Raw genomic sequence first — 25,996 nt, forward strand, 5'->3', positions numbered from 1 at the left:
AGCTGTCAGGTTTCTGTTGAGCCCTTTGGCTCTTTGGGGGAAAATCCACTGGGTAAACACACAACAGTATTGAAAATAATGATCATCATCAATCTAACTTCTTGAAAGTTAAATGTCTAAACCCTTAGCAGCAATTTAATATCTTACTGTGAACTGTCTTCCAAGACCAGGAATTATCTAGCTATTTAAGTGCTGTTTTAATACCTCAGAGGATGATATTTTACTGTACTTAGAAGAGGTTATTATCTTTGCCTTTAGGTTTGTTTTCTTCAAAGAATAAGAACCTTAGGGTAAATCTGGGAGATTTAATAATAAGTATTGTAAAATTTCAACATGAAGTGTGAAAAAAATCTATATTTATTTAAAATGTTTAGGGGTGTTTGCCTATATTTTAGCAGAGCTGGGGGTTATTTCTACTTTAGCAAGTGTGGATTAAACAAACAATAACCTTGCCATTATCCTGTGATTGTGTAAAACTCAGTGGAACTTTGGGAGGGGACACACACACACACAAACACACACACGACCCAATAACCTATATGGAATGCTTCCAGATGCTTTTGTGAATCACTTGAGTTCACTTACTTCCCCTTCATCCTTATGAAACAGGCATTATTATCATCTTCAGTTTATTGAGCAGGAAATAAGACTCAGACGGTTGAGTGGCTTGCTGGAGTCCCCCCTCCCCCCCCCCCCCGACTCTGAAGCCTCAGAAAGGAATGGGGGGGTGCTGGTGGTGCTTGTTGGTGCAGGCAGTCTATAGGCTGTCACTAAACAAAGGCAGGAAGAGGCAGCTGTTGGGGCTTCGGCTGCCAGGATTCCCTGAACCACCCCCTGGGTCCCTGTGAGGACAAGTGGCTGGAGGGCCAGATGGAATCTGGACAAGGACAAGCTCACTGTTTGCTAGTTCAGTTGTAAACAGACCTGCAAGTAATCTAAAACCAGCTGAGGGTGGCCATTCTTGCTAATCTTTTAACAGAGACTGGTTTTTGTGCTGTGGCCTTGCTCTTCACATCAGATGAAAAAGTACAGATGACAGAAGTGGATATGGAAGGTGGGGATAGAGCTGGAGGGAAGAGTAGGAACAGTGTAGGGGGTGGGTGTCAAAAACCACTTTATGGGGCGCCTGTGTGGCTCAGTCGGTCAAACATCTGACTCTTGATTTCAGCTGAGATCATGATCTCACGGTTCATGAGTTTCAGTCCCCATTGGGTTCTGCACTAACAGCACAGAGCCTGCTTGGAGTTCTCTCTCTCTCTCTCTCTCTCTCTCTCTCTCTCTCTTCCCCTCTGCCCCTCCCTGCTTGCATGCTCTCTCTCTCTCTTTCTCTCTCAAAATAAATAAATAAACATAAAAATCCCAACTATCTATAGTAGATGGTATCAGCATTAAAGGTGTTGATATATTACTGAAAGTTAAAAAGACTTTTTTGCTACCACAGCTGAAAATTCTCAGACTGTAATGGTGGGATTAGAGCAGAAAATTCCAGGCCACTCTACACAATTTCTTCTCTTTGCCCATCCCCTACCCTTGAAAGTGAGGATGAGCTCCACTAATCTAGAGGGCCAAGGTTTAGAGGTAAAAGTCAGCTATGTGCAAAAAGAGGAGATTAATCTGCTTGGTACTGTTTTAAAAGCTGTAAAGAGTTTTTGGCAAGGGACTGCCTGGGTTGCTGTGGGAGGGTTGAAGGCAGGAGTGAGGTTATATACACGTGGGTCACCAGGTAGAAACCCCATCAGTGCCATGCTCTTCTTTAGCACACTTCCCACCAAAGACTTCTCAAAACGTCAGACTCCCCCTGGTTGTGTGATAGCAGTTAAGGGAAGGACACCAGACACGGTCATGCCAAGTACAGAAGGAGAAGCCAGACAGAACTGGATACCAGGTGCCAAAATCTGACGCTGCACAATTCAGCAAACAAAAGCAAGACTGTGCACTCAGGCCTCATGAGGCTGGCCTCTCCCAACAGGTGTCTTGGTTGTGAAGAATATTTTAACCTTAAATTTTTTTTAATGTTTATTTATTTTTGAGTGGGGAGGGGCAGAGAGAGAGACACACACACACAGAAACCGAAGCAGGCTTCAGGCTCCCAGCTGTCACACAGAGCCCGACTCGGGGCTCAAACTTGGGAACAGTGAGACTGCAACCTGAGCTGAAGTCAGACGCTTAACTGACTGAGCCACCCAGGCACCCCAGGAATACTTTAACTATAATGTGTCAAGTTTATCAATTTCCTTTTTGATTTGTGCTTTAAGAGTTTTGTTTAAAAAAACTATCTGCCTCCATGTTATAATAACATTGTCTTATATTTTCTTTAACCCATCTGGTATTTATGGTCTTCATATCCATCTAGAATTTATTTTTTGTGTATAGTGTAAGGCCCTATATGTGTAACCCATTGTGTCACCCCCCCCCCCCCCACACACACACACTCTGTAATGACACTTCTGTATTATATCAAGTTTCCATATATACCTGGGTCTGTTTCTGAGCTCACTAGTCTATTTGTCTATTTCTGCACCAGTATCATACTGTCTCGGTTTCTGTAATTTCGTAATACACTTTGATATCTGAGAACAAGTCCTCAGTGCTGTTCTCTTTAAAATCGGCCTGCTTATTCTTGGCCTGTTGCTCCTTAATATAAATTTTAAGAGCAGGTTATCAAGTTCTGTGAGAAATTCTTTATAGACTGATTGAAATTGCTTTAATTTACATACCAGTTTGGGCGATTTCTGCAAGTAATACAATATATAAGGGGAAAATGGCTTAAACAATGAGAACGTCTGTGTCTTATATGAGAAGTCTGCAGGAGGTGGCTGCGGGTGGTGCAGTAGCCTGATGATGTAATCAGCAAGGTAGCTCTGTCCACTTTCCTGTGGATGTCTCAGTGCTCGACTGGCTTTCATCCTCATGATCCAGGAGGCTGGCACAGCTCCAGGCAGTATGTCTTCATGTAACTGTGTCCCAGGAGAAGAGAAAAGGAAAACTTCTGTTCATGTTTCTTTTTCTCAGGGAAGAAAGTCTTTTCCAGAAGAGGTTTCTCCAGCTGACTTTCCCTCGAGATCCATTGGTTGAGAACAAATCATTCATATTCTTAATATTTTTCTGTTCTTCCCCTTTCATTCTCTGATACAGGTGTGTTCAAATGTTCAGCATAACTGGGATTTATCAGCATCTTCTTGTCTGATTCTGTAGGTTGTCGATTTAGGTGTCTGTATTAATAGGAACTGTTCATGTGTTTTTGAATTTGGGATTGGAGCTCATTTTGATGAGAGGGTGTTTTGTTTGTTTGTTTGTGCCATTGTTTTCTTTGGTTCTCTCTTATACTCTCCCTCCATGTCTAATAGTCTGTGCAGTTCCTTGGCCTCTAGTCAAGAGCCAGGCCTTATGTTGGGTCTCCTGCTGTGTGCTGGCTCACACTAAGCCAGAAGCAACGTGGTTCATTTTCTGGGGGTAAAGATAGGTCACCTGGTTCAAGGGAACCTTTTTAGTTCCCCAACCCCAGTAGAAGCTGAAATTCCGATCATTGCTGCCTGCCTGTGTCTGGATTTGGGGTGCAGTAGGCCTGTCTTCAGGCTTGGCCCTTTAGAGATCTTTTCTTTTCCTTATACTCTGCTGTCCTGCCCTTCTCTTTTTTTCTGCTTTTTAACCTCTAACATGTCTTTCTTGTTTTCTCTTTCTGTATTTTATCAATCTTTGCTCTGTTTTGGGAAGAGAACAGATGTGTCAAAACATTTAACTTCTAGACATCTCTACTGGCAGTCCATATACTACTTTTACAATCAGGGGGAAAAATGTATCATTTCAGGAAAAAAAAATCTGCTTAAAGTTTCCTTTGTCTATAAATAAATTTTGCTTTTCTCTATTTTATTAGAATCATTCCTGGAAACAAAGCTTCTAATAGTTGACTTGGGATTTGAATATTTAAAAAGCTGGTTATTGCAGATGTATGCTACTTCCTGGCCTTTTCTTCATTTGCAGGAAAGAGGAAGAAAGGAAATTGAAATCTAGTTATAGATGCTTTGATTCATCAAGCTTTTAACTCAATGTTTAGAGATGCCTTCATGGTGTTTTTTTTTTTTTTTTTTAATGTTTATTTATTTTTGAGAGAGAGAGAGAGAGAGAGAGAGAGAGAGAGAGAACACCAGCAGGGGAGGGAGAGAGAGGGAGAGAGGGACAGGGGATCCAAAGCGGGCTCCGTGCTGACAGCACAGAGCCCCATGTGGGGCTCAAACTTGTGAACTCAGATGCTTAACTGACTGAGCTACCAGGAGCCCCTGCCTTCATGGTCTTGAAACTGGGTAGGCAGGTGTTAACTGGCCAGTTCACTCAGTGGATGCCAAAAATGGAAACAAGGAATGCCTTTCCAGCCTCTTCTCCTGCCAAAATTAATATTTTACCCTCTTTTGCTTCCCTTAAGTGTTTTAGTCAATCAGTTTTAAGTGAGTTTGTCAATGGTATTTTCCATTAGACTGAAAAACAGAAAGATTGTTCTAGCTACTGTCGACATTAGGAAATATTTAGTCCCTCGAACTGAATATTCTGTGTGTAATGTTATTCCATTCCATGAACCTGGCTAAGCAATTCCTATCCCTTCTGTTAGTTTCTTTCTAGCTCATATATTTACTATTATCTCTATTTCTTTCTGTGCTTAGTCAAGGAAAGCAAGAAGCAGACATTTTAATCGTAAAGTCCTAAGGCATTGTCTCAGCACTAGTATTTACAAGTGTTCTTTCATGGATCATCCTGATGGCTCAACTATTGCACAAGCAGAACTCCATCAAGTACTTTATAACTGAGCTTGTAACTATGATGCTCGTTTCGGGAGTTCACTTCCTAAACCATGAAGCATAAGCTATCCCTATTTTTTAACATGTTCCTTAACTTCTTGGTTCTTATGTAAATACATGCACAATTAAGCCATTGAACTAAATGATCTTCCTGAATCCAACACTTGAGAGAAAGAGATGGAGGTAATCATTATCTGATTGCTCTGGAACAGCCTATAATTAATTCAATCCCCTCCATTTGAAGTGGATGGCAAAAATTGCTTCAGGCTTTCCTTTCTATTTCACTTTCTTTCCATTTTCCCCACCTTTCTTTAACTTTCCTTTTCCCTATAAGGAAGCCAATGTAAATTCTTATTGATTTTTGTTCCAAGTGCTTTTTCAAGAGTGCAAAATAGCAAGTAACTAAAAAACTCTGATGATTATCCAAAGAATCATTGTTTTATGTATATGTATATGTGTATGTATATATGTATACATATATATACTTACATCACTAATCATTAATATATCATTATATATTTGTTATATTAACTCACTTTATTAATAATTTTATGTCAATGTATTAACTCAGATCATTAATCATTTATATGTGTTAAATGTGTGTGTGTGTATCCAACTTCTTTTTTTTTTCAACGTTTATTTGTTTTTGAGACAGAGAGAGACAGAGCATGAACAGGGGAGGAGCAGAGAGAGAGGGAGACACAGAATCTGAAACAGGCTGCAGGCCCTGAGCGGTCAGCACAGAGCCCGACACGGGGCTCGAACTCATGGGCCGTGAGATCATGACCTGAGCCGAAGTCGGATGCTTAAGCGACCAAGCCACCCAGGCTCCCCATCCAACTTCTGAACTTCAATCCTCACTGACCATGTCTACCACATCCTGTCCCAAATCATTAACACTTCTGAGATTTCCTATTTCAGTTAATAGAATCATCATCATGTAGTAAGTAACTCAAGCTAAAAACCACACAGTAGCCTCTAAGTATTTCTTACCATTTATATTCAACCATTTGTAAGTTCTGTTGCTTTTATGTTGAAACCCTGTTTCTAGCCCCTTCCTCCCACCTCTTCAACCACTGGCTTTACTCTGTCTTTACTAATCTCTTACCTCCACATTTTCCTCTTGACTCATTTCTTCACTTGTAAATAAGGTAGTCTTCCTTTCCATCAATTCTTTATACTCCTTCCAGTTCTCTTTCTGAAACATGCATCTGCCTCTACATGCTTCAGAACATTTGGTAACTTTGCCTACACAATACAGTTCAAAAGCTTTGTGTTTTCTTTAAGTATTTATTTATTTATTTATTTATTTATTTATTTATTTATTTATTTAGAGAGAAAGAGAGTACGCACATGTGCACATGGGTTGGAGAGGGGCAGAAGGAGAGAGACTCCCAAGCTGCCAGTGCAGAGCGCAACATGGGACTCAGTCTCACAAACCTCGAGATCATAACCTGAGCGAAATCAAAAGTCAGACACTTAACCAACTGAATCGCCCAGGTACCCCCTACCCAATAAAGTTCAAACTGCCCAACATAACAAGTTCATCTCCTCTGCTCCCCAACTTACCTTTCGGAGGTCCTTTCTGGTCCTCAGCCTCACCCTATCCCTTTCTTCCTTCTCTATCACCACCCCCCTCCATGGTCAGCCTATGCTTACATTTGTCTCTGTGTCTTTGTACATATTGTTCTTGTGGAAGAGAAAATGCACCAGACAATTTAGGGAGATAATTTCATCCAGGTATTGCAATAGGGAGAACATTCTTTTCTGAGGAACATCTCAAAGAAAAGGAAGGAAGGATGGAGACAGGTGTTATTTTGGAATATGCTAGGGCAGGGTGGTCCTTTGAGGTTAGCCAATTTTGGAAGACAAAGTGGTAGGGAGGATTTCTTTACTATTACTGTGTTTTGGGGAGCAGGGCTCAGGTGAAGTTCAACATTGTCAACTCTATAATATTCTCTGCAAATGCCTGTCCCTCCATCTATTATTGATCTTTCTGTCTTTAGCTCAGTGCCCTTGAAGGCAGTGGGCTTTCTTGTCCACTGGCTTCCAGTTGAGTTTGACAAACAAGAGGGATCAGCAGAAGGTGTAAAGGCTGGAGGAGAGAGAAATAATTATTCCTCTTGTTCTTTCTCTGCCAGTTGTAGAGGTGGCTTGATTCTTCCAAGAACCCTCTCCATAGCTCTAACGTCTTCAGAACAGCAATAACACTGTTCCCTCCCTCCTGCCATCTTCCTTCTCTCCCTTAATCCCTGTGACCTATGGGTGTTTACTGCTCCTTTAGACCTAGAGATGTTAACTGCTTTCCAAATTTGCTAGTTCCTGGGAACGTCACAATTTCTTATTGGTTTCTTTTAACCCTGCCCACACTTCTGTAACTAGTCCCTTTATTGAATTAGGTTCAGTTAAACCCGTTTGAGTGTTCTCTCTGTTTTCAGCTTACACTCTGACCTGTTTAGTCCTTCAGCCTGGAAAGCTTCCCCCGCTACTCTGCCTAGGGCATGCCTGCCAACCCTTTAAGACATAGTTCACGCAAAGTCTTCTTCTACATCTTCTTCTGGGCACTTGTAGAAATTTGAACATATATTGTGATGAAATTATACCTTTGTGAACTATTTCCTCCTCTGTACTATGTTGTTGGTCCATCAAAAGACAAGACATGATTTATGCCCCTTGATGTTTCCAAGCCCATAAGAGTGCCTGTACACTAAGTATTTGATAAATATTGATTGAGTGAATAAGTGATTAGAGTAAATTACTCTTCAGCATAAGTGAGAAATTTATCAAGAAGGATGGCAGTGGATGATCATTTACAGTCTTTTGCCCTATAGAATAGTCTTCTTGTGGAAAAAATATGGATTAAGAAAACTAATGAAAAAATGGTGATTATTAGATCATTCCCATTTTCTTTTTGGTGGCAGGAATATCTATTTGAGCACAGTATTTATTTTTTAAGTTGTTTTTAAATTAAAAAAAAAAACAGAGAGAAACCAGACCAACTAGTGCTTGATAAATATCCAAATCAAAAAGACTTCTGTCCGTGGAGCTTTTCCAAAGAACAGGCAGAGATGCTTGGGGATATTTTGTTTACTTCACTGTGGCATGGGTACTGCCTTCCCCAGGGTGTGATAATCAGGGCTGATCAACAGCCAGCAGAGCTTGGAACCACTTGTTCAGTTTCATTGACCTATAAACCGCTTCTGATATTTCTCTTGTAAGACTCACTTTTTACTTAGTGGATGTGAATGTGTGTATTTATTTATTTAACCTAGGTTCATTTAATACATCTATTATAAAATCAGACTTGGATTTGGAGAATAAATTTTAAAAAATTAATGAAACTGAGAACTATACCATTGGTCCAAGTCAAGAATAAAGCATGGGTTTTATTGTCTCCTTTTATGCTTTTGTCTGTTTTTTTTTTATTGGTCATAATCTCCACAGTGGCACTGTATATCCCATTAAATTGCTTTGAAATATTTTGGCTGTTTTTTTGCTGCTTCATTTTTTTAAAAATTTTTTTTTTAACGTTTATTTATTTTTGAGACAGAGAGAGACAGAGCATGAACGGGGGAGGGTCAGAGAGAGAGGGAGACACAGAATCTGAAACAGGCTCCAGGCTCTGAGCAGTCAGCACAGAGCCTGACGCGGGGCTTGAACTCACGAACCGCGAGATCATGACCTGAGCCGAAGTCGGACGCTTAACTGACTGAGCCACCCAGGCGCCCCGCTGCTTCATTTTTAAATCCAGGTGACTGACCATAAATTGTTTTCTACTTGAATGCATTATATTTTTAATAAATATGTTTTAAATATAGAAGTTGTTTGAGGCATGCCTGCCTAGAGTTTTGCTTTTCAAACAAAGATACTTTTTGAGAGTAAAAGGAGGCACTTTTAATAATTGTATCAGGACAATAGGCTTTATAAAAGTGGGCAGTTCATGACAACTGGCACATATGCATGTCCTCAAGTATATCCCCCACCACTTACCATGGTGTCTAAAATTTCCATCATTACGGTCTTATTTCAGATGTGAAGATTCTGACTCCAGGGACCCACATTCTAAATTATGGATAAATTATATAGGAATATACATACATTAATCTATCACCAGCCATTAACAGTGTACCAAAATATAACTAGGTGACCTGGTCCAGAGATGGCTCTAGACCAGGAGTCAGCAAACTCTTCAATGAAAGACCAGCTAAGTAAATATTTTAGGCCTCGTGGCCTATATGGTCTCTGTTGTAAGCAGTCAACTACACTGTTAGAGCAAAAGGCAGCCATGGATAACATTTAAATTAATGGATGGGCTCTGTTAAAATGAAATTTTATTTATAAAAACAGATGGTGGGGCAGATTTGGCCCACAGACTCCCTTGCCCACTCCTGCTCTAGAGGAATGAGAAGCACGCTGATCAGTCGGCATCTCCAGAATTGTATCACTTGCCTGCTCTTCATCTTGCTGTCCTCAGCATGGACCAAGGCACATGTGCATGTCACCTTAATAAGGACCCACTATTCTGATGACTTTGAGGGTTCATGGATGGGTGAGTCTAATCTCAAATTGACCTAAATTTAGAAAATCTGTAAGGAGATTCCACCGGCAGCCCTAGGTTCCCGACAGTTTGGTCTAGACTAGGATTTCTGAGGTAAATCCATTCTAAAATGGACTTGGAGCCCTTTATAGTCAGGTCACCTGGAACCAGACTAACTTTATACACCTTATGGAACTGGGTCTGGGGCTTCACTACTTTCTTGATCTTATCTGGCTTACAGTGATTAGTGGGTTTGTCCTCACAGTTTCAGTGCTCTGTTCATATTTGACCACTGTCTGGATGTGATCCAAGCCTCCTTCTCTTTTTTTCTTGCGTTGTTTGCTATCAGCTGGAGGCCCTTAAATATTGTATTTCTCTTACCCACCATTCCAGAATCCCTTCCTATGCCTCTGAAAAATCCTCTCTTATACTAACGTTCAAATGTAATTAGTTTTACATAAGCAAATTTATGTTATTTCATGTGTAAAATATTTTTATACACTGTATACATTTTTCAAGTATGTAAGTACTTTATCTCCTGTCTGTTTACATTTTTACTCAATTAATTATGAAGAGCACTTAAGCCACCTTTCAGCGAAAATTCATAGTGAGCAGATATTTTCTGAGTGCTTATTAGGTACCAGACGCATGACAAAATGAAATGCAAAATTTCAAATAAAAAGGGAGAAAGAGAAAGTAGATGTTATAAGTAAAACCAAACAAAATCAACAAACTCAAAACCAAATTATGCTGCAAAAAGATAAAACTTTGAAACTAAAGCTTTGCTCTGAGCTTCCTGATAGCTAAGGTAAAAAAAAAAAAAAAACAAAAAAAAAACTTAATACATTTTATAATTCTGTTTGTTTAGCAGAAGGAATCATGTCAACTGATCAAGAAAATTTTCCTGACCCTTAAGTTTAAAATTTTTCCCCCTTTAACATATTATTTAAAGGTTAGAGACCTTATTTACTATTTTTCATATCTGTTTGTCATCCAGTACACATCGATATGTATTAGGTAATCAATATTTAACCGAAGACCAGTCGATATTATTCTCATTTTTCTCCTACAGACATGAGAACCTATGAATTATCATATAAGGTACAAAGTAAGGGAACATAATCTATAATGCTGCCCTAACTTCTGATACCAATTATAAGTTCAAGGGTTCCCAATACTCAGGCTCAACAATTTGCTAGAAGGGCTCCTAGAACTCATTGAAAGCTGTTACATTCATGGTTATGATTTATTGTGGGGAAAGATACAGATTAAAATTAGCCAAAGGAGAGATGCATAGGCAGAGTCCAGGAAGGTTCTAAATGTGGAGCTTCTAGTTGTCCTCTCTCCATGGAGTCATGGATATCATTACCTTCTCTCGGTAATAATATGTGACAATGTACATCATGAAGTATTGCCAACCAGGATGGTGACCCAAGCCTTGGTATCCAGAGGTCTTTATTGGGGCTTAATCACCAAAACATATTTGACAACCTACATAACTGACCTCAGTCTCCATTCCCTCCAGAGGTGAGCTAATACCACATGACCCAAAGCGACCCCCCCCCCCCCCCCCACTACCACCACTTTGTGTAGCTCAATTACATTGTTACTAACTGGCTGGTCTAAGGTGTCCAGGTAAACAGAGACACTTTTATAAAGGCTGGACATTCCAAGGGCTTAGCAGTTATCTCCCAGCAATTGAAGACAAAAGCGAGACGTTTCTTTGGGTAAGGTTAATTCTTTATTACACACGGTCAACACTATGGTTCATGAATCCAGTGTCTGCTTTGATCAGGATGCCACGGACTGGTTTATTGGGGGACATAACTAGTACTCTCCATGATATGGAGTGCTAAATTTGAAAGACAATCCTTGACTTTCCCTTTATTCATTAAACATGAATTTAGAAAATAAAATCAATAAAATAAAATAAAACAAAATGTTTGACCCTGTTCTTCTTTATAGCATATGATTTATGTTGAAATAAAAAGTTTCAACATTTTAGAAAAAAGCGTTTCTTCCTTTTGGCAGCTTTAAAAAGTCCTATACATTTCAGGAGTTCAAACACAGACATTTCATCTAGAGGTATTTGTTTGTTTTAGCCATTCTCTTTGTCATTCTAGATCTCTAAGTTTTATAGCTTTAAAATTCCAGGATATTCTATTCCATTTCTAGTGGGGTTTTTTTTAAAAAAAAAAAAACAAAACATTTTTTAAAGATCTTTATTCTCTTTTAATCTCTGAACATCCCCCAGGTTTGTTTTCTTAAGATGTGGAAAGCAGAAGTTCACTTCTTATTCCAGGAAGCACTAGTTTCGAGGAGCCCAGGGTAAATTAAGCTCCCTACTGTAAAGTAAACTCCATGCATGCAGAGATTTTTTTGTTTTACTTTCCCACATGTGCCCCCAGTGCCTTGCTTTATTTGACACATACATATACTCGGTATATATCTGTTGTGTCAAAGAACAGTTTTTAAAAAGTTAAAAACCTAACCCTTGCATAAATCTAAAGCAAGCATGTATCAAAGATTTATTTCACTCATTAAAGAGAGAAACCAAGTGAGATAGTAAAGTTAGCCCTAAAATAGGCACTGAAAAATTGCTGGGGTAAGATTATTAGGTTAGATTTCTAAAATGGTTACTATCATCCAGGACAATAAAATTGTAACTATGGGCTTTCCTACTGCACAGAAATCATTTGTATTTCTACCCGGAGAAAATTCATTCGTGTACTGTCAAGCTGTTCTTTGTGGCCTCAATGACTCCCTGAGTGCCTGCACTCACCCTGCTTGTTTTTAACTTTTACCTAGTTATTGCCCATTTCTGGGTGCCCATCCTCACCTTGTGTGTTTCAGTGGTAAGCCTCCTGATGACTTTCCCAATTTACCCCTTCCCTCCTCTCCATGTTGACCCAGTTACATTCAAATTATCCAAAGGCTTCCCAAGTGCCACAAGCTACTTTATCTCTGACTCCAATGAAGGCACGGACCCACGAGTCCTTGCTGTGTTCTTTCTCTGCATGCAGTGACCAAACTTTTAGCTTTGGGTGACTTTATGTGACCCTCTGAGCATACCACGCTCTCTAGGACCTGTGATAAACTCTTTAATTTCGCATGCCTTTCCAAGTATAATTTCTGTGGCTTTGTCAGAGTGATCCTTAATCCCACAAGGGGGACTTACTCCCCATTACAACCCAATTTGCATTGCTTCACTTTTTCAGAAATTAATATGTATCCTTTTAGAGTTGCAGAGTATTCTAATCAATAGTAAAAAGGAAGCCAAATGAAGTATTCCTAGTAATGTTGGAGAGTTTAATCTCATCTGTCAGGTCAGGGAATTAAAAGGTATCTCCTTTTTGATTTCCCAATGCAGAAACGGTTAATAGTTTATTGGTAATTTGATTGGTTGTATATTAGGCCAAGTATTTTACTTCAAGCTACTTTAAGTCTGTTTATTCAAATTCAGGCATTTAATAGATACTCAAAATATATTTATAGAATTGATAAATAAAGGCAGAGTTTATCTAACTATTCTGGCTCTGAAGGAGGCATGTCCAAATAATGTGGTGTTGCAATACCACTTTTTTTTAATGTTTATTTATTTATTTTGAGAGAGAAATAGAGAAACAGAGAAAATAAGCACAGGAGGGGGAGAGGGAAGGAGAGACACTATGCCAAGCAGGCTCCACACTGTCAGTGCAGAGCCCCACATGGGGCTTGAACTCATGAAACGAACCATGAGATCATGACCTGAGCCAAAATCAAGAGTCAGATGCTTGACTGAGCCACCCAAGTGCCCCCACAATACCACTTGCTCATGTTGACAAAAGCAGTGAGTAGTGGGAAGAGTGGGGCTGTAGAATCAGACTGATACAATTCAAATCCCAATTCTGCAGGGTATTGGTTATATGGTTTCCAGGAAACCACTTAACTTCTCTGAGCCTTAATTTCCTTTAAATAAAGTGAGGATAATAATATATACCTTACCAGTATGTTGTAAACATTGATACCTACATAAAGGATTGGTCATAATTGTGCAAATTGCCTCATACACATTTGCAGCAAAAAGGTAAAATATAGTTGTCTTAGTTCAGGCTGCTATAACAAATTATTATGGAATGGGTGGCTTAAAGAACAAACATGTATTTCTCACAGTGCTGGAAGCTGGGAAGTCCAAGATCAAGGTACTAGCAGATCTTGTGTCTGGTGAGGTCAGTTTTCTTGGTTTGTAGATGGCCACCTTCTCATAGTATTCTCACAGCAGAGAAAATGAGAAGAAGCAAGCTGTGTCTGCTTCTTCTTATAAAAGCACTAATGCCTATGAGGCTTCACCTGTTGACTTGATCACCTCCCAAAGGCCCCATCTCCAAATGCCATCACAGTGAGGATTAGGGCTTCAATCTATGAATTTTAGGGGACACAAACATACAGTCCATAAACATGATAAAAATAGGACATGAATTTTCTATCATCTAACAAAATAATGGAAAGAAATCACATATGATGAGAGATCAAAGCAGAGACAGAGGACTAACTTCTCCTTTTAAAATCTGTGACAATTTTCCATTAGGCAAACAGAAATGAAATGTTACTATTATTTACCTTATTATTGTTTTAGCTTTAAAAATTATTTGGGGTATAGTTTGAGGGATTTATTATTTGGTGATAGGAAATAGTTTCTTTGTAGCTTGCTAACTTTTGAAACCCAAGAGTATTGCAATTGGATGGTGATTTCTAAGTGATTGGTTTCTGTTTAAGTCCTTAATTCAGATAAATGTTCTGGTTATTTTTGCTGTGTAACAAATAAACCCAGAATTTAGAGGCTTAAACCAATCATGTTATGCTCAAAGGTCCCATGGATCAGGAATCTGGAGAGGACATCACAAGGATGGCCTGCCTCTTTTCAGGTTGTCTGGGGCCACAGTTGGGAAAACATGGAGATCAGGGGTGACTTCATAGCAGGGAACTGAAATCATCTGGTTTATTCACTCATATGTCTTATTCCTAGGCTGGCATGACTTGAAGACTGGAGCTTCTTGCCAGAGCATCTATATCATACCTCTCTATGTGGTTTTTGGCTCCCTTTCAGCATAGTGGCCTTAGGGTAGCTGAACTTCTTACACGGTACCTCAGGCCTCTCGGCCTAAGTATTCCATCAGATAATGCAGAAGCCATATTGGCTTTTATGACAGTCTTAGAGAGCACACCACATCCATTCTATATACTCTAGTGGTCAAAGTGGTCAGAAGCCTACTTAGATTCAAGGGGAAAGAACATAGACCCTACCACTTGGTTAAGAGGGTGGCAGGGTCATATCATAGCAGAGTGTGGGATAAAAGGTATTGTTGTGGCCATCTTTAGAAAATAAAACTGGTCACAATGAATGATTTTGTAGAGGCCCAATTCACATTAGTATATGAAAAGAAATGTGTTCTGTAGTTATCAAGGGTATTTGCTTGTAGTTGTTCTATTGTCACTGCCCTGCATTCAATGAATCACACACAATTTTCTTTGTGATGGGCTTTTCTTTTATCTTTTCCCTAATGTTGCATTTTCTTAGTTTGGGTTCATTACCTCACTGATAAAGCTATTTTAATATTTAATCTATTCCCAGTTTCCAAATCATTTTCTCAGGTGCCCATCAATTCCTCATAAGTGGCTAATTTAAAAGGCCTTTGAAGCATGACTGCATCTAGCTAAGGCAAGTCTAAATGTCAACCTTGGAAGCATCCAGTGACATTCAGATGACTCCTCTCAGTGTAAGAGACTCATTTTTCTATCATGTGGTATAGCTTGTCAAAAGAGGGCCAGAAATGGTGCTTTTCCCACCCCAAATTTTTAGTGCTGTTGAAAGAGCTGGCACTCTAGAATCACGCAGACTTGCTTTAATCCCAGGTGCCCCAGGTAGTTGTGTGAAATTCAGAAAGTTTCTTAAAAATTATGGAGAGGTTTCCTCCTCTGTATACTGACGAGAAAAGTCTCTGCTTTCTAGAATCATAATAAGGAACTTAAATAGTCCAAGAAGCTTCCGATGTACAGCCTGGTTTATAGTAAGAACTCAATAGTAGCTAATAATAAGAAAAACTACCTTTACTTTTTCTGTGTCCGTAATTTTCTTTCAATGTAATAAGTCTTGACCAGGTTCTTGCACCGAGTATGCCAATTTCACGAGACAGGTGAAGGAGGAAGTGTCCACACTAGGAAAGATCTTTGAAGAAGATAGCTTTCTCTTCTTTAGCCTTGGAGCAGAGGTGGTGGGGTTGGTGGCAACAAAATGTTCACCTGAGAACAATGGTAAACCAGGGAAGGCAACTTTGGGAGCCTGGGGTTGATGGAGGCCATCCTTTTCGAGCGGTATTTTGTCTCCTCTTTCTTCTCTATGGATAGTGATTGGATTGTTCAAAGGGCAATAAAAATTTTTTAATGTTTTCGATTGAGATATCCCTTGGCAGGACTGCCACAAGATAGTATGCACCTCATTGTAAAAATATATACATAGTAGGGGTGCCTGAAGGCTCAGTCCGTTAAGTGTTCAACTTTAGCTCAGGTCATGATCTCACAGTTCACGAGTTCAAGCCCTGCATTGGGCTCTGTGCTGACAGCTCAGAGCCTGGATCCTGCTTTAGATTCTGTGTGTGTGTGTGTCTCTCTCTCTGCCTCTACCCCACTTGTTCTCTCTCTCTCAAAAATAAATTTAAAAAAATATGCATACATATAATTTTTTCCCTTATGTTCATTTGTTTTGTTTCTTAAATTCCACATATGATTGGGAAGAAAAAAAGAGGAAAACCAAGAACAGACTCTTAACTACAGAGAACAAATTGATGGTTACCAGAAGGGAGGTGGCAGAGGGGTGGGGGTTAAATAGGTTATGGGAATTAAAGAGTGCACTTGTGTTTGGTGTTTATATGGAAGTTTTGAATAAATTCTACACCTGAAACTAATACTACACTATATGCTAACTAACTGGAATTTAGATAAAAACTTGAAAAAACAGATACACATATTTAGTAAATTGTATAAAACTTTGTCAATGTAAGCTATGTTAGACATAAAATACAAAATGTAAGATAGAATTTTGTTCTTCTGTCCCTTGGGATTTCTCTACTTAAAATTGCTCTTTAATCTCCAATTATTGTAATCATCATTATAAAGACAAAAACTGCTTATTGAATTATTTTAAGCTGTAAGAAAGCTTTAATTGACTTGGATTTATGTCTTTTTGTGTGGCAGGTGGTGAAGTTTACCAAATCCTTTGAACTGATGTCCCCAAAGTGCAGCGCTGATGCTGAGAACAGGTAGGGCTTGTGAGTTTCAGGTTTGTCTTTTGCCCCCTGGTCTTTGGTCCTTGGTGTTGGCAGCATTGTGTAATCCTGTGAGGATAGGAGTTCTTTCTTTAGATCAGCAAATGCAGCTAAATATCATCACTCTTCTATATTTCATGGCTTAAATAAAAACTGTTGCCTATGTATGTCAACTATTCTTCAATAGTAAAAATTTTTAAGAAACTATAGCTGAAAAATACATGTGTATACACTGCAGTATAAAACTGCAAACAAATGAAGTCAAGTTTTAGATATTTCCTAATTACAAAGACAGCCTAATTTTCTGCTTTATTCTGGCCCTTTGCTTCTCTCCTTCCCTTTTGTTTGCTTATATTTGGCCAATAATATACCCTTAGAAAAGAGTGAATCCCGTAATTCATTTTTGTTCCCATTTGTATCTCTGAGGTAAAAGTGAGGGGTGGGGACAGTCAGTGAATTTCTATTAGCTTTGAACTGCCCTGAACACTAGTTGGGCTGCTACAAAAGAGGATTCTGTTTACTTTGGTCACTTCTAGAAGAAGGGCTAAATAATAGTGAAATTGACCAAAATGCAGAAATGTGGAGAAAGACAAGTAAAGCATTTATATGACAGCATGATGATGATGATGATGATGTTAATACTGATACCAATGCTATGTGCATCACTGAATCACTTCCATTCACTGAGTACTAAGTATGCCAGGTTCTATCTAAAAGTTTTATATGCATTTAATCCCCCAAAATAATCCTATGAAGTCAGCATCATTACTCCTGCATGACAGAGGAGAAAACTAAGGTTCAGCAAGTTTAAGTGACTTATTAAAGGTTCTGTAGGCAATAAGTGGTAGCCACATCCAAGGACAAGGTCACCTAGATAAACCTCTCCTAGCCTCTGAACTTTAACCCCATTGCCACACATAATTTACTGCCTGGTAGTTAATCTCATATAGTGAATGTCTGTTGGGTTAATGTTTCCCAAATCTGGCTGATCAGTCAGAATGAAGCTTGGAGAACTTGATAAAAACAATTCTCAGAACCCTCACTGAGAGATTTGATTCAATATGTCAAAATTGAAGTCCTAAAGATCTTTAGATGTATTCAAAAGGTTCCCTGGGTAGTACCTGCTTCAAGATGTAATATTCAAGGGTAATTTGATTTTATATATCTATTATTGCCTTAAGTTTGGGAAATAGAAATCAGTACATTAAAATCGACACTTCATTTAGTTACTTTAATTTTTACTCAGTGCATGAAATTTAAAAGAGGTCTTTGCTACATACTATATAATTCCATTTATAGGGCGCTCTTGAAAAGGCAATATTATAGAAACAGAAAGCAGACTAGTAGTTTCCAAGAGCTGGAGATGGAGAGAGGGGTTTACTACAAAGGGACAGAGGGGAATTTGGGGATGTGATGGAATTATTCTGTATCTTGCTGTGGTGGTGGTTTATGACTGCATTCATCAAAATTTGTAGAACTATACACTTAATTTTACTGTCTGTAAACTATACCTTAAAAAGGGGGAAAGGGGACCTTTTGTAATAGGTTTTTGTTTTCATGAAAACATATTTATGTCTGCATCTATATCTCATGTCATCTAATCTACATCTTAAAAAGATAGAGAGTTACTAATGGTGTACTGAGCAGTTTTCTTTCTTTCTTTCTTTCTTTTTAAATTTTTAACGTTAATTTATTATTGAGAGACAGAGAGAGACAGAGCAGGGAAGAGGCAGAGAGAGAGGGAGACACAGAATCTGAAGCAGGCTGAGCTGTCAGCACAGAGCCCCCAACACGTGGCTCCAACTCACAAACCGCGAGATCATGACCTGAGCCAAAGTCGAACGCTTAACCGACTGAGCCACCCAGGTGCCCCTGAGCAGTTTTCTTAAAATTTTCATGTAAAATAACATGAAATACATTAGAAAAAAAATGTATATTCATACTTGCTCCTTTAGCTAGTAATGGCCTCATTAAATTCTCCCTCATATATATGTGGGGTGGGGGGGGAGGTTGATGGAGTTATTAAAACACAAGCTTTGAAATCCTAGTGCTTCGATGTTGTTCTTTTTTATGCTACTGAATGTGTCCTCTTGGCCAATGCAGAGTTAAATATTTCTGATCTTCTGATTATTTTTAATGCTGAAAGAATTTCCATGTCAAAATGAAATGACCCAAGGCCCAGACTGCCCTTGGCTAACTTTCTGATAATAAAGAAAGAAGTGGAGAAAGAAAGGTCAGATTTTCTTTTTAGACATTTGAAAAGTGCCTTTGAACTTTGACATTATGAAATAGTACTCTCCATCATTCTATTTGTGGCCTTTAAATTACTGTAGAATCTTCATTTATCTCTGAAGACCTTTTCTGCATTGTCTAGTAATTTCCCTCTTGTAGATGTGGGATCCTTCGGTCATTTATTGGAAGTTAAAGGTATAAAGACAAGTGGCTCTAGCATTTACTTCGCCAGAGGGTGTAGAAGAGTCATTGAAACAGGCTGTGAGTCTACAAATCACAGCCTGCTCTCAATACGTTGTAAATCTTTCCTTTAACCTTTCATCACTTAGCGTCTTCACTATAGATAATGTCCATTAGAAACCTTAGTCCTCTGGACATCATTCAGAGTTATAATAGAATAACTTTTGAAGATAATGTCTATGACACAATGCAACAGTGTTTCAGGATACTTGTTTAATTCTGATGAATTCTGGCTTAAGGCTTGCTGATTTTTATAGACAGTCCTTGACGACTTTTTTTAAAAACCAATTTTGTTGCTGACTCATCATTTTTACATATTGCCCTGTAGGGCTACCTCCTTTGTCATGGCCCCACTCCTCTTTGTCTTCATGTAACTAATACCAAGTAGTTTGAGAGTTAGAAATGGTTTGATCCATTTCTCTCCATGAGGCATGTACCTTGTCTAGGGGCATCCTTGACAACTCCTCCAGTGATAAAATTCACACTCTGTCACCTTGAGCTTTTTAAGCTTATTGAGATTTCCTTTTTTTTTTTAAGTTTATAATTTATTTTGAGAGAGAGAGTACAAGTAAGGAAGGGGCAGAGAGAGAGAGGTGGGGGGAGAGAGAGAATTCCAAGCAGGTTCCATGCTCCATGCTGAGTCTGCACCATGAGATCATGACCTGAGCCAAAATCAAGAGTCGGATGTTCAACTGACTGAGCCACCCAGGTGCCCCCCACTGATAGATTTTTATTTTATTTATTTATTTATTTATTTATTTATTTATTTATTTATTGATAGAGATTTCTAATTGTTAGAAAGGCACTTTGCATTCCTGTAATTTCTAACTATGTGTCCTAAATTTGTCCATTAGAGATAGTTCTTCTTTCACTAGTTTTACTTCTTCATTCAGTAGCCATATGTTGAATACCTACCCTGTGGTGGGAACTCAGATAGGTAGTGGGGCTACAGGAGTTTTTTAAAAACCAGGATCTCAAGGCCAATGAATGGGTGTAAGAGTAGCTTAAGAATTTAATATAACCATAAATAGATTTCATCAGGCCTCCAGACCATGGCTGTAAGTAGAGTCACATTAACAGTGATAATTTTTACTTGGCTGCTTGGTCATTTCTCCCTTGAGTGTAAGACCCAGCCCCTTGCAAAAGCCACTCTTGAAGTAGTTCTGGAAGTCCCCGAGATTTAAACAAACAAAAACAAAACAATTTTATTGCATCATTTCTCCAAGTGTCCACTCCTAAATAGACATAACAGAGCAGCATCTTCTGGGCAGGGGCTTCCTTGCCCACTCCAGAATTCATTGCCCTGTCTCAGATGCACCAGTGGCCTTTTCAAACCTGAGCAAATCTGGGTAATGAGTGTAGAAGTGGGAAGAGGGCTCACTTTCCCTACCATGTGTTATAGTTTGTGGTTTGGCTCCAAACAGTCTTGCATGTACCTCATTTTTTCCAAATCTTTCAGTTACTAAAGCTTTTGTGTGTAGCCCTTATTTCTCCATAGGATTTGGACTTAGTCCACGGGGCCAGGTTTAGGAATTGGAACCCAGATTGAGGGCCAGCCACTAAGTTGCTCTCTTGGTTTCCCCACCTTTCTTCCATGTTGGCCACCAGGTTTAGATTCTCAAAACCTCCCCCTCACAGCCCCTTTCTCTCCATGCACATTATTTTGTGCAAATAAATGCATTTTCATACACAGATGTATCTCAGTTTAGGTTCTTATGTTCTACTATCAAGTAGACTTGGTGACTGCAAAGCAATTCAATACTTTCTGTAAAAGGTTTGTGCAAGGTGGCATTTTAATACAGAGGAGGGACACCCAACTCATCTGGGTAAAAATGGAAGCTGATGTTCAGGGAAAGTTCTTGGATGTGGTGAATCTTCAATTAGGTCCTGTAGGGTAATGGAAAGTTAGTGACACAACTAACTTCCAGGAGGAGGAAACATTGTAAACAAAGGCACAGGATCTTTAATTTGGGCTGTGAGCTGTTGTCCTAAAGGTCATCATAATTGATGGTGATGGCCCTTAACTCCTTGTAAGGGCATCCAGTTGCCCAGAATGCCATCTGTTTGGGGCAAGAGTCTTATCAGATCCTTCTGAAATGCTCAAACCCTTTTACTTGGCCTGGAGATTGGCTACATGCTTACTCATAGGGGAGTAATCACAGACAGTGACATTGAGATTTGTGTCTTGAAAAATTATCTGGGCAGTAGAGTGGATGAAGGACTAGAGGAATGGTAAGCTAAAGCCACCAGGGGATTAAATCTACTACCTCACCACAGTGGCAATGGTTCAGTACTGGAAGACTGTCATGGATCTGCTGTCCTTATCTTTTCCATGTTAGAAATTGCTAATCTTAGACAATTTTTATATTTCATGGTCCCCAGACTCTTTGCCACCCTTTTTATTCTCCCGTGTATGTGCTCCAGCTTGCCAGAGTCCTTAACATATTGTTTCCCAGAATGGGACGTGACTTTCCAGTTTTTTCCAGAATCAGAACAGATCAGAAAGAGATATGTACCTGGCTTTTTCACAATACAATACTGTTAATGCATTGATTATTTCCAATCACTGATGTTGTCAATGCTGACTTAAAAAAAAAAAAAAAAAGATCCTATCTGATCCATTCGATGCTCCTCTTCCTCAGATCTCACTATTAGAACCTTTCCTATGAAGCCTAATTTAAGAAGATTTAGTGAATCAGCCTGAATAAACTTTCTTGGATCTCTTATCCAACCTTTAAAAACCTCTTTTCTATCCTCAGTGGGAACACGTAGTGTGAATGATCATATGTACCATAGACATAGAAAAAGAGGGGTGCCTAGGAGGCTCATTTGACTAAGCTTCCGACTCTTGGTTTCAGCTTAGGTCATGATCTCATGGCTTTGTGAGTTCGAGCCCCGCAACTGAGTTCTGTGTTGGCAGCAGAGAGCCTGCTAGGGATTCTCTCTCTCTCTCTCTCTCTCTCTCTCTCTCTCTCGCCCCTCCCCTCACTCACGCTGTTTCTGTCTCTCTCAAAATACATAAATAAAAAAGAAATTGAAAAGAACATTTATGGTCATCTTAACAAATTTGTATTTAGTTTGAAATATATTTGGCTGGATCCTGTTGATGTTTTCCTAGGTATAAGTATGGATGCTGCTTTGGAAATTGCACTTTCACAGCTATGCTACTTAAGGTATTTAAAAAACCCAAAAAGCCAATGTCTAAAGTTTCTAGAAGGTAACAACTGACTACAGGGGTATTTTTCACATTTAATGGAGTATAGTGGAAATATTATTATTTAAAACCGAAGCTCTGTAGCCACTTTTGCCTTCTGAGAATAGGGGAGTTGAGGGGACAAAATGTATTTTAGTGGGAAGCAATCCTTTTTTTTTTTCAATTTAATCTTTATGCTGTATTTTTTCATTTGTTGTGACTGGAAGGAGAGAAGAAAAATAAAGCTAGAAGTCTCGGAACAGCTAAAGGGCAAGATCTTTGGTTTAAGGAGCCTTTCAGCATTGCAGGTCAGCCTGGAGAGTGGAGAGCTAAAATGTTCTGTTTGAAAAGATGAGGACAAATGGCAGGCAGAATAATGGCTCCACAAAGATATCCAGTTCCTAATCCATGGAACCTGTGGATATTACACAGCAAAATGGATTTTGCAAGTCTGATTAAGACTCTTGAGATGGGGAGAATTATCCTGGATTATCTGAATGGCCCAGTGTGATCCAAAGGGTCCTTATAAATGGAGGAGATGAGAAGACAGAAGCAGAGGTCAGAGTGATGTGGTCTGAGAAAGACTTGACCTGCCATTGCCGGCTTTGAAGATGGAGGAATGGGGCCATGAGACATGGAGGATGTGGGCAAGGTGCATAGTTGGAAAAGGCAAGGAAATGGATTCTCTCCTAGAGAATGGTACAAATTGTAGGATAATAACTTTGTGCTATTTAAGGCACTTAAGTTTGTGGGAATGTGTTATAACATCAATAGGAAACCAATATAGAGGGTTGAATTTAAAGAGAGTCCAAGAAGAAGAAATTTCAGGAAAAAAATGAAGGAGTAAGGAGAGGCAAACCATGTCTTCAAGAATTAAGGAGACTGAGAAACATGGGCAGAGGCTGAAACTTGTGGGGAAAACATGGCCAGTGAGGAATTCCCAAGTATGGGACAGGTAAAAGATTTGTCTATATGCTGTGCTCATTTTTAAAATATTACACCCACTTTGTCCTTTGCTTATTGTCTTCAGTTGTTACTGGAACTCTGGTGTCTAATCCAAAGTCTCTTGTGTTCAGTTGCTCTTACCCTGCAAAATTAAAAAGTTATACTATTATAGACCACTTCTGAATATGTAAAGATAGAAAAAAATAAGAGATCTTTGAACACTCAGAAATATTTAAGGTTAGAAATTTGCTCTCTTTTAAATGTTATTTCAGTAAAACTTGTTTCCCTAATGCAGTGGGTTGAATAGTGTTGCCTCAAAATTTGTGTCCATCTGGAACCTTAGAATGGGTTGATTAAGGATCTTGAAGTGGAATTTTGCTGGATATGGGGTGGGCAGTAAATCCAATGACTGATGAAGACATAAAGGGACAAAGGAGAGAAATCCATGTGAAGACAGAAGCTGAGACTGGAATGATATATACAAGTCTAGGAACACTTGTTCCTGGAAAAAGCAAGGAAAGATTCTCCCCTTGAGCCTTTGGAGGGAAGATGACCCTGCCAATACCTTGATTTGGGTCTTCTGGCCTCCAGAATTGTGAGAGAATAAACTTCTGTTGGAAACCATCAAGTTTGTAACAATCTGTTATGGCAGCCCTAGGACACTAATACACTCATTAAATGAGGAAGATGAAATAATGGCTGGTAAATGTCTCTTCTAGTAACAAAGTTCTGGGAGGCTATGAGTCTATGAATCAACTGTTGTGCATTATAGTGATTTTTTTTTTTTATCAATTAAGGAAAGAGAACTAACTTATTGAAAGACTCGTATGTCACATTTGTGTTGTTTAAGTTAATTTCATGAATGCCCAATGAATTAGACTTTATTGTTCTCATTTTACAAATGAGGAACCTAAGGCTCAGAGAGGTTAAGTAATTTGCACACATTTGCAGGTTACTAAGTGTTGGATTTTTTAGTGTGAGAGTAATGCTACTGGCAGTGCTCCCTGCCTTCCTGCAGGCTTCTGTCTGGAAGAAATTCTCTTGGCCATCTAATGTTCACTCTACTAAGACCAAGGCCCTAATTGGGTTTAGATGTTGTTTAATATATCTTTAACAAGATTATACTATGATCTGGCATTGAAATAAACAGTTACTGTTTCAAAGAAAAACAAGGAAACAAGAAATGGAGTGTAAATTTGATATTAGTGATGAAAATGTTTATTGTTGGGAAACTGGACACAAGTCTAGATGTTCTTGCAAAGCAACAACTGAAGAAACTCATAAGGAGGTGAAGTGAAGCTATGTTTTGTTACTGAAATGCATACTGAAGGATCACTTATCAATGCCAAGTCACGCAACTGAAGACAAGAAAAATTGCCAAAGCATTCACAATAAATTAATACAGTAAGAGGCTGGCGTAACCAACTTCATGAATGATGCGAGGCTGTTCTTTATTAAAAACTTGCAATGTTTTGGAAGTTGTTGAATTTCCAGGGACAAGTGATTCAATTAAAGAAAAAAGGAAACTATGAACTTAGTCAAATAGAAGATGCTGAGAAAATCCCTGTGTCGTTTGACATGCCCGTCAATGCCAACAGTGCTAACATAATCAACATCAAGAACATAGATTACAGGGGTGCCTGGGTGGCCCTGTTAGTTAAGCATCCAACCCTTGATTTAGGCTGAGGTCATAATCTCATGGTTTGTGAGATTGAGCCCCACGTCAGGCTGTGTGCTGAGAACACAGAGCCTACTTAAGATTCTCTCTCTTTCCCTCTCTCTCTGCTCTTCCCCCACTCATTCTCTCTCTCCTCTCTCTCTCTCTCTCTTTCTCTCTGCCTCTATCTCTCTGTTTCTCTCTCTGTCTCTCTCTCAAAATAAATAAAAACCTTTTTTAAAAAAAGTACATATATTACAAAATATAGCATTTCAACATGATGCCATGTGTGATGTCAAATGGTTAAAACTTGCCACCATATTTAATTTTAAACAATAAAATCAAACTAAATGTGGGAAACAGAATTCCCGGGCCCTCACCTTCAGTTGTCATATCCATAAATATGTTATATTATGTGGCCAAAGAAACTTGCATTTGTAATCAATTGACATTAAAATGGGGAGCTTATTCTGGATTATCTAGGTGGCCCAGTCTCCTCACGCTTGTAAGCTCTTAAAAACTTAAGAGCTTTCTCCCAGTTGAGGACAGAAAGGGAAGTCAGAGAGATGTAGCAGATAGGGAAAGTCAGAGGTTTAAAGCACAAGTAGGAGTCGACACATATTGCTGGCTTACTTATAGAAGGGGCCATAGGGCAGCTGAGCTGATGAATGAGCAACGTACAGCCATGTAGAATAGAAGACCAGGAGCCCAAATAACCTTCCAAATTATGTTAGGTCTTGATGCAGTTTTATTTTTTAATTTAATTTATTTTTTAAAATTTATTTATTTATCTTGAGAGAGACAGAGAGAGGGAGAGAGAGAATCCCAAGCATGCTCTGCACTGTCAGTGCAGAGCCCAATGTGGGGCTCAAACTCACGAACCATAAGATCATGCATGACCTGAGCCAAAACCTAGAGTCAGACGTTTAACTGACTGAGCCACCCAGGCAGCCCTTGATGCTGTTTTAGACGTGTGGGTGCACAGTTAAAGAAGTGCTGGTGGTATGGCTGGACAACAACAACCCCTTAAAATTTCTGTCTACAAACCAACTAGAGATCACTTCAGGAAAGAGTATCAGTCTGGTTTGGCTAAAAACTTTT

The 25,996-nt window shown here is 39.0% G+C and overlaps 1 protein-coding gene across 3 annotated transcripts in view; it reads left to right on the forward strand.

The window, feature by feature from the left end:
- PDE11A (phosphodiesterase 11A) overlaps window positions 1-25,996 on the forward strand; it is a 413,214-nt gene that overhangs the window by 183,003 nt on the left and 204,215 nt on the right. For all 3 annotated transcript variants that reach the window (XM_060621932.3, XM_060621931.3, XM_060621933.3), the window contains exon 5: window positions 16,558-16,622. In XM_060621932.3, coding sequence (XP_060477915.1) covers window positions 16,558-16,622 — 65 coding nt within the window. The remainder of the gene's footprint in view (window positions 1-16,557; window positions 16,623-25,996) is intronic.

This window comes from Panthera onca, chromosome C1, assembly GCF_046562875.1.
Source record: "Panthera onca isolate mPanOnc1 chromosome C1, mPanOnc1 haplotype 2, whole genome shotgun sequence".
NCBI lineage: Eukaryota > Metazoa > Chordata > Mammalia > Carnivora > Felidae > Panthera > Panthera onca.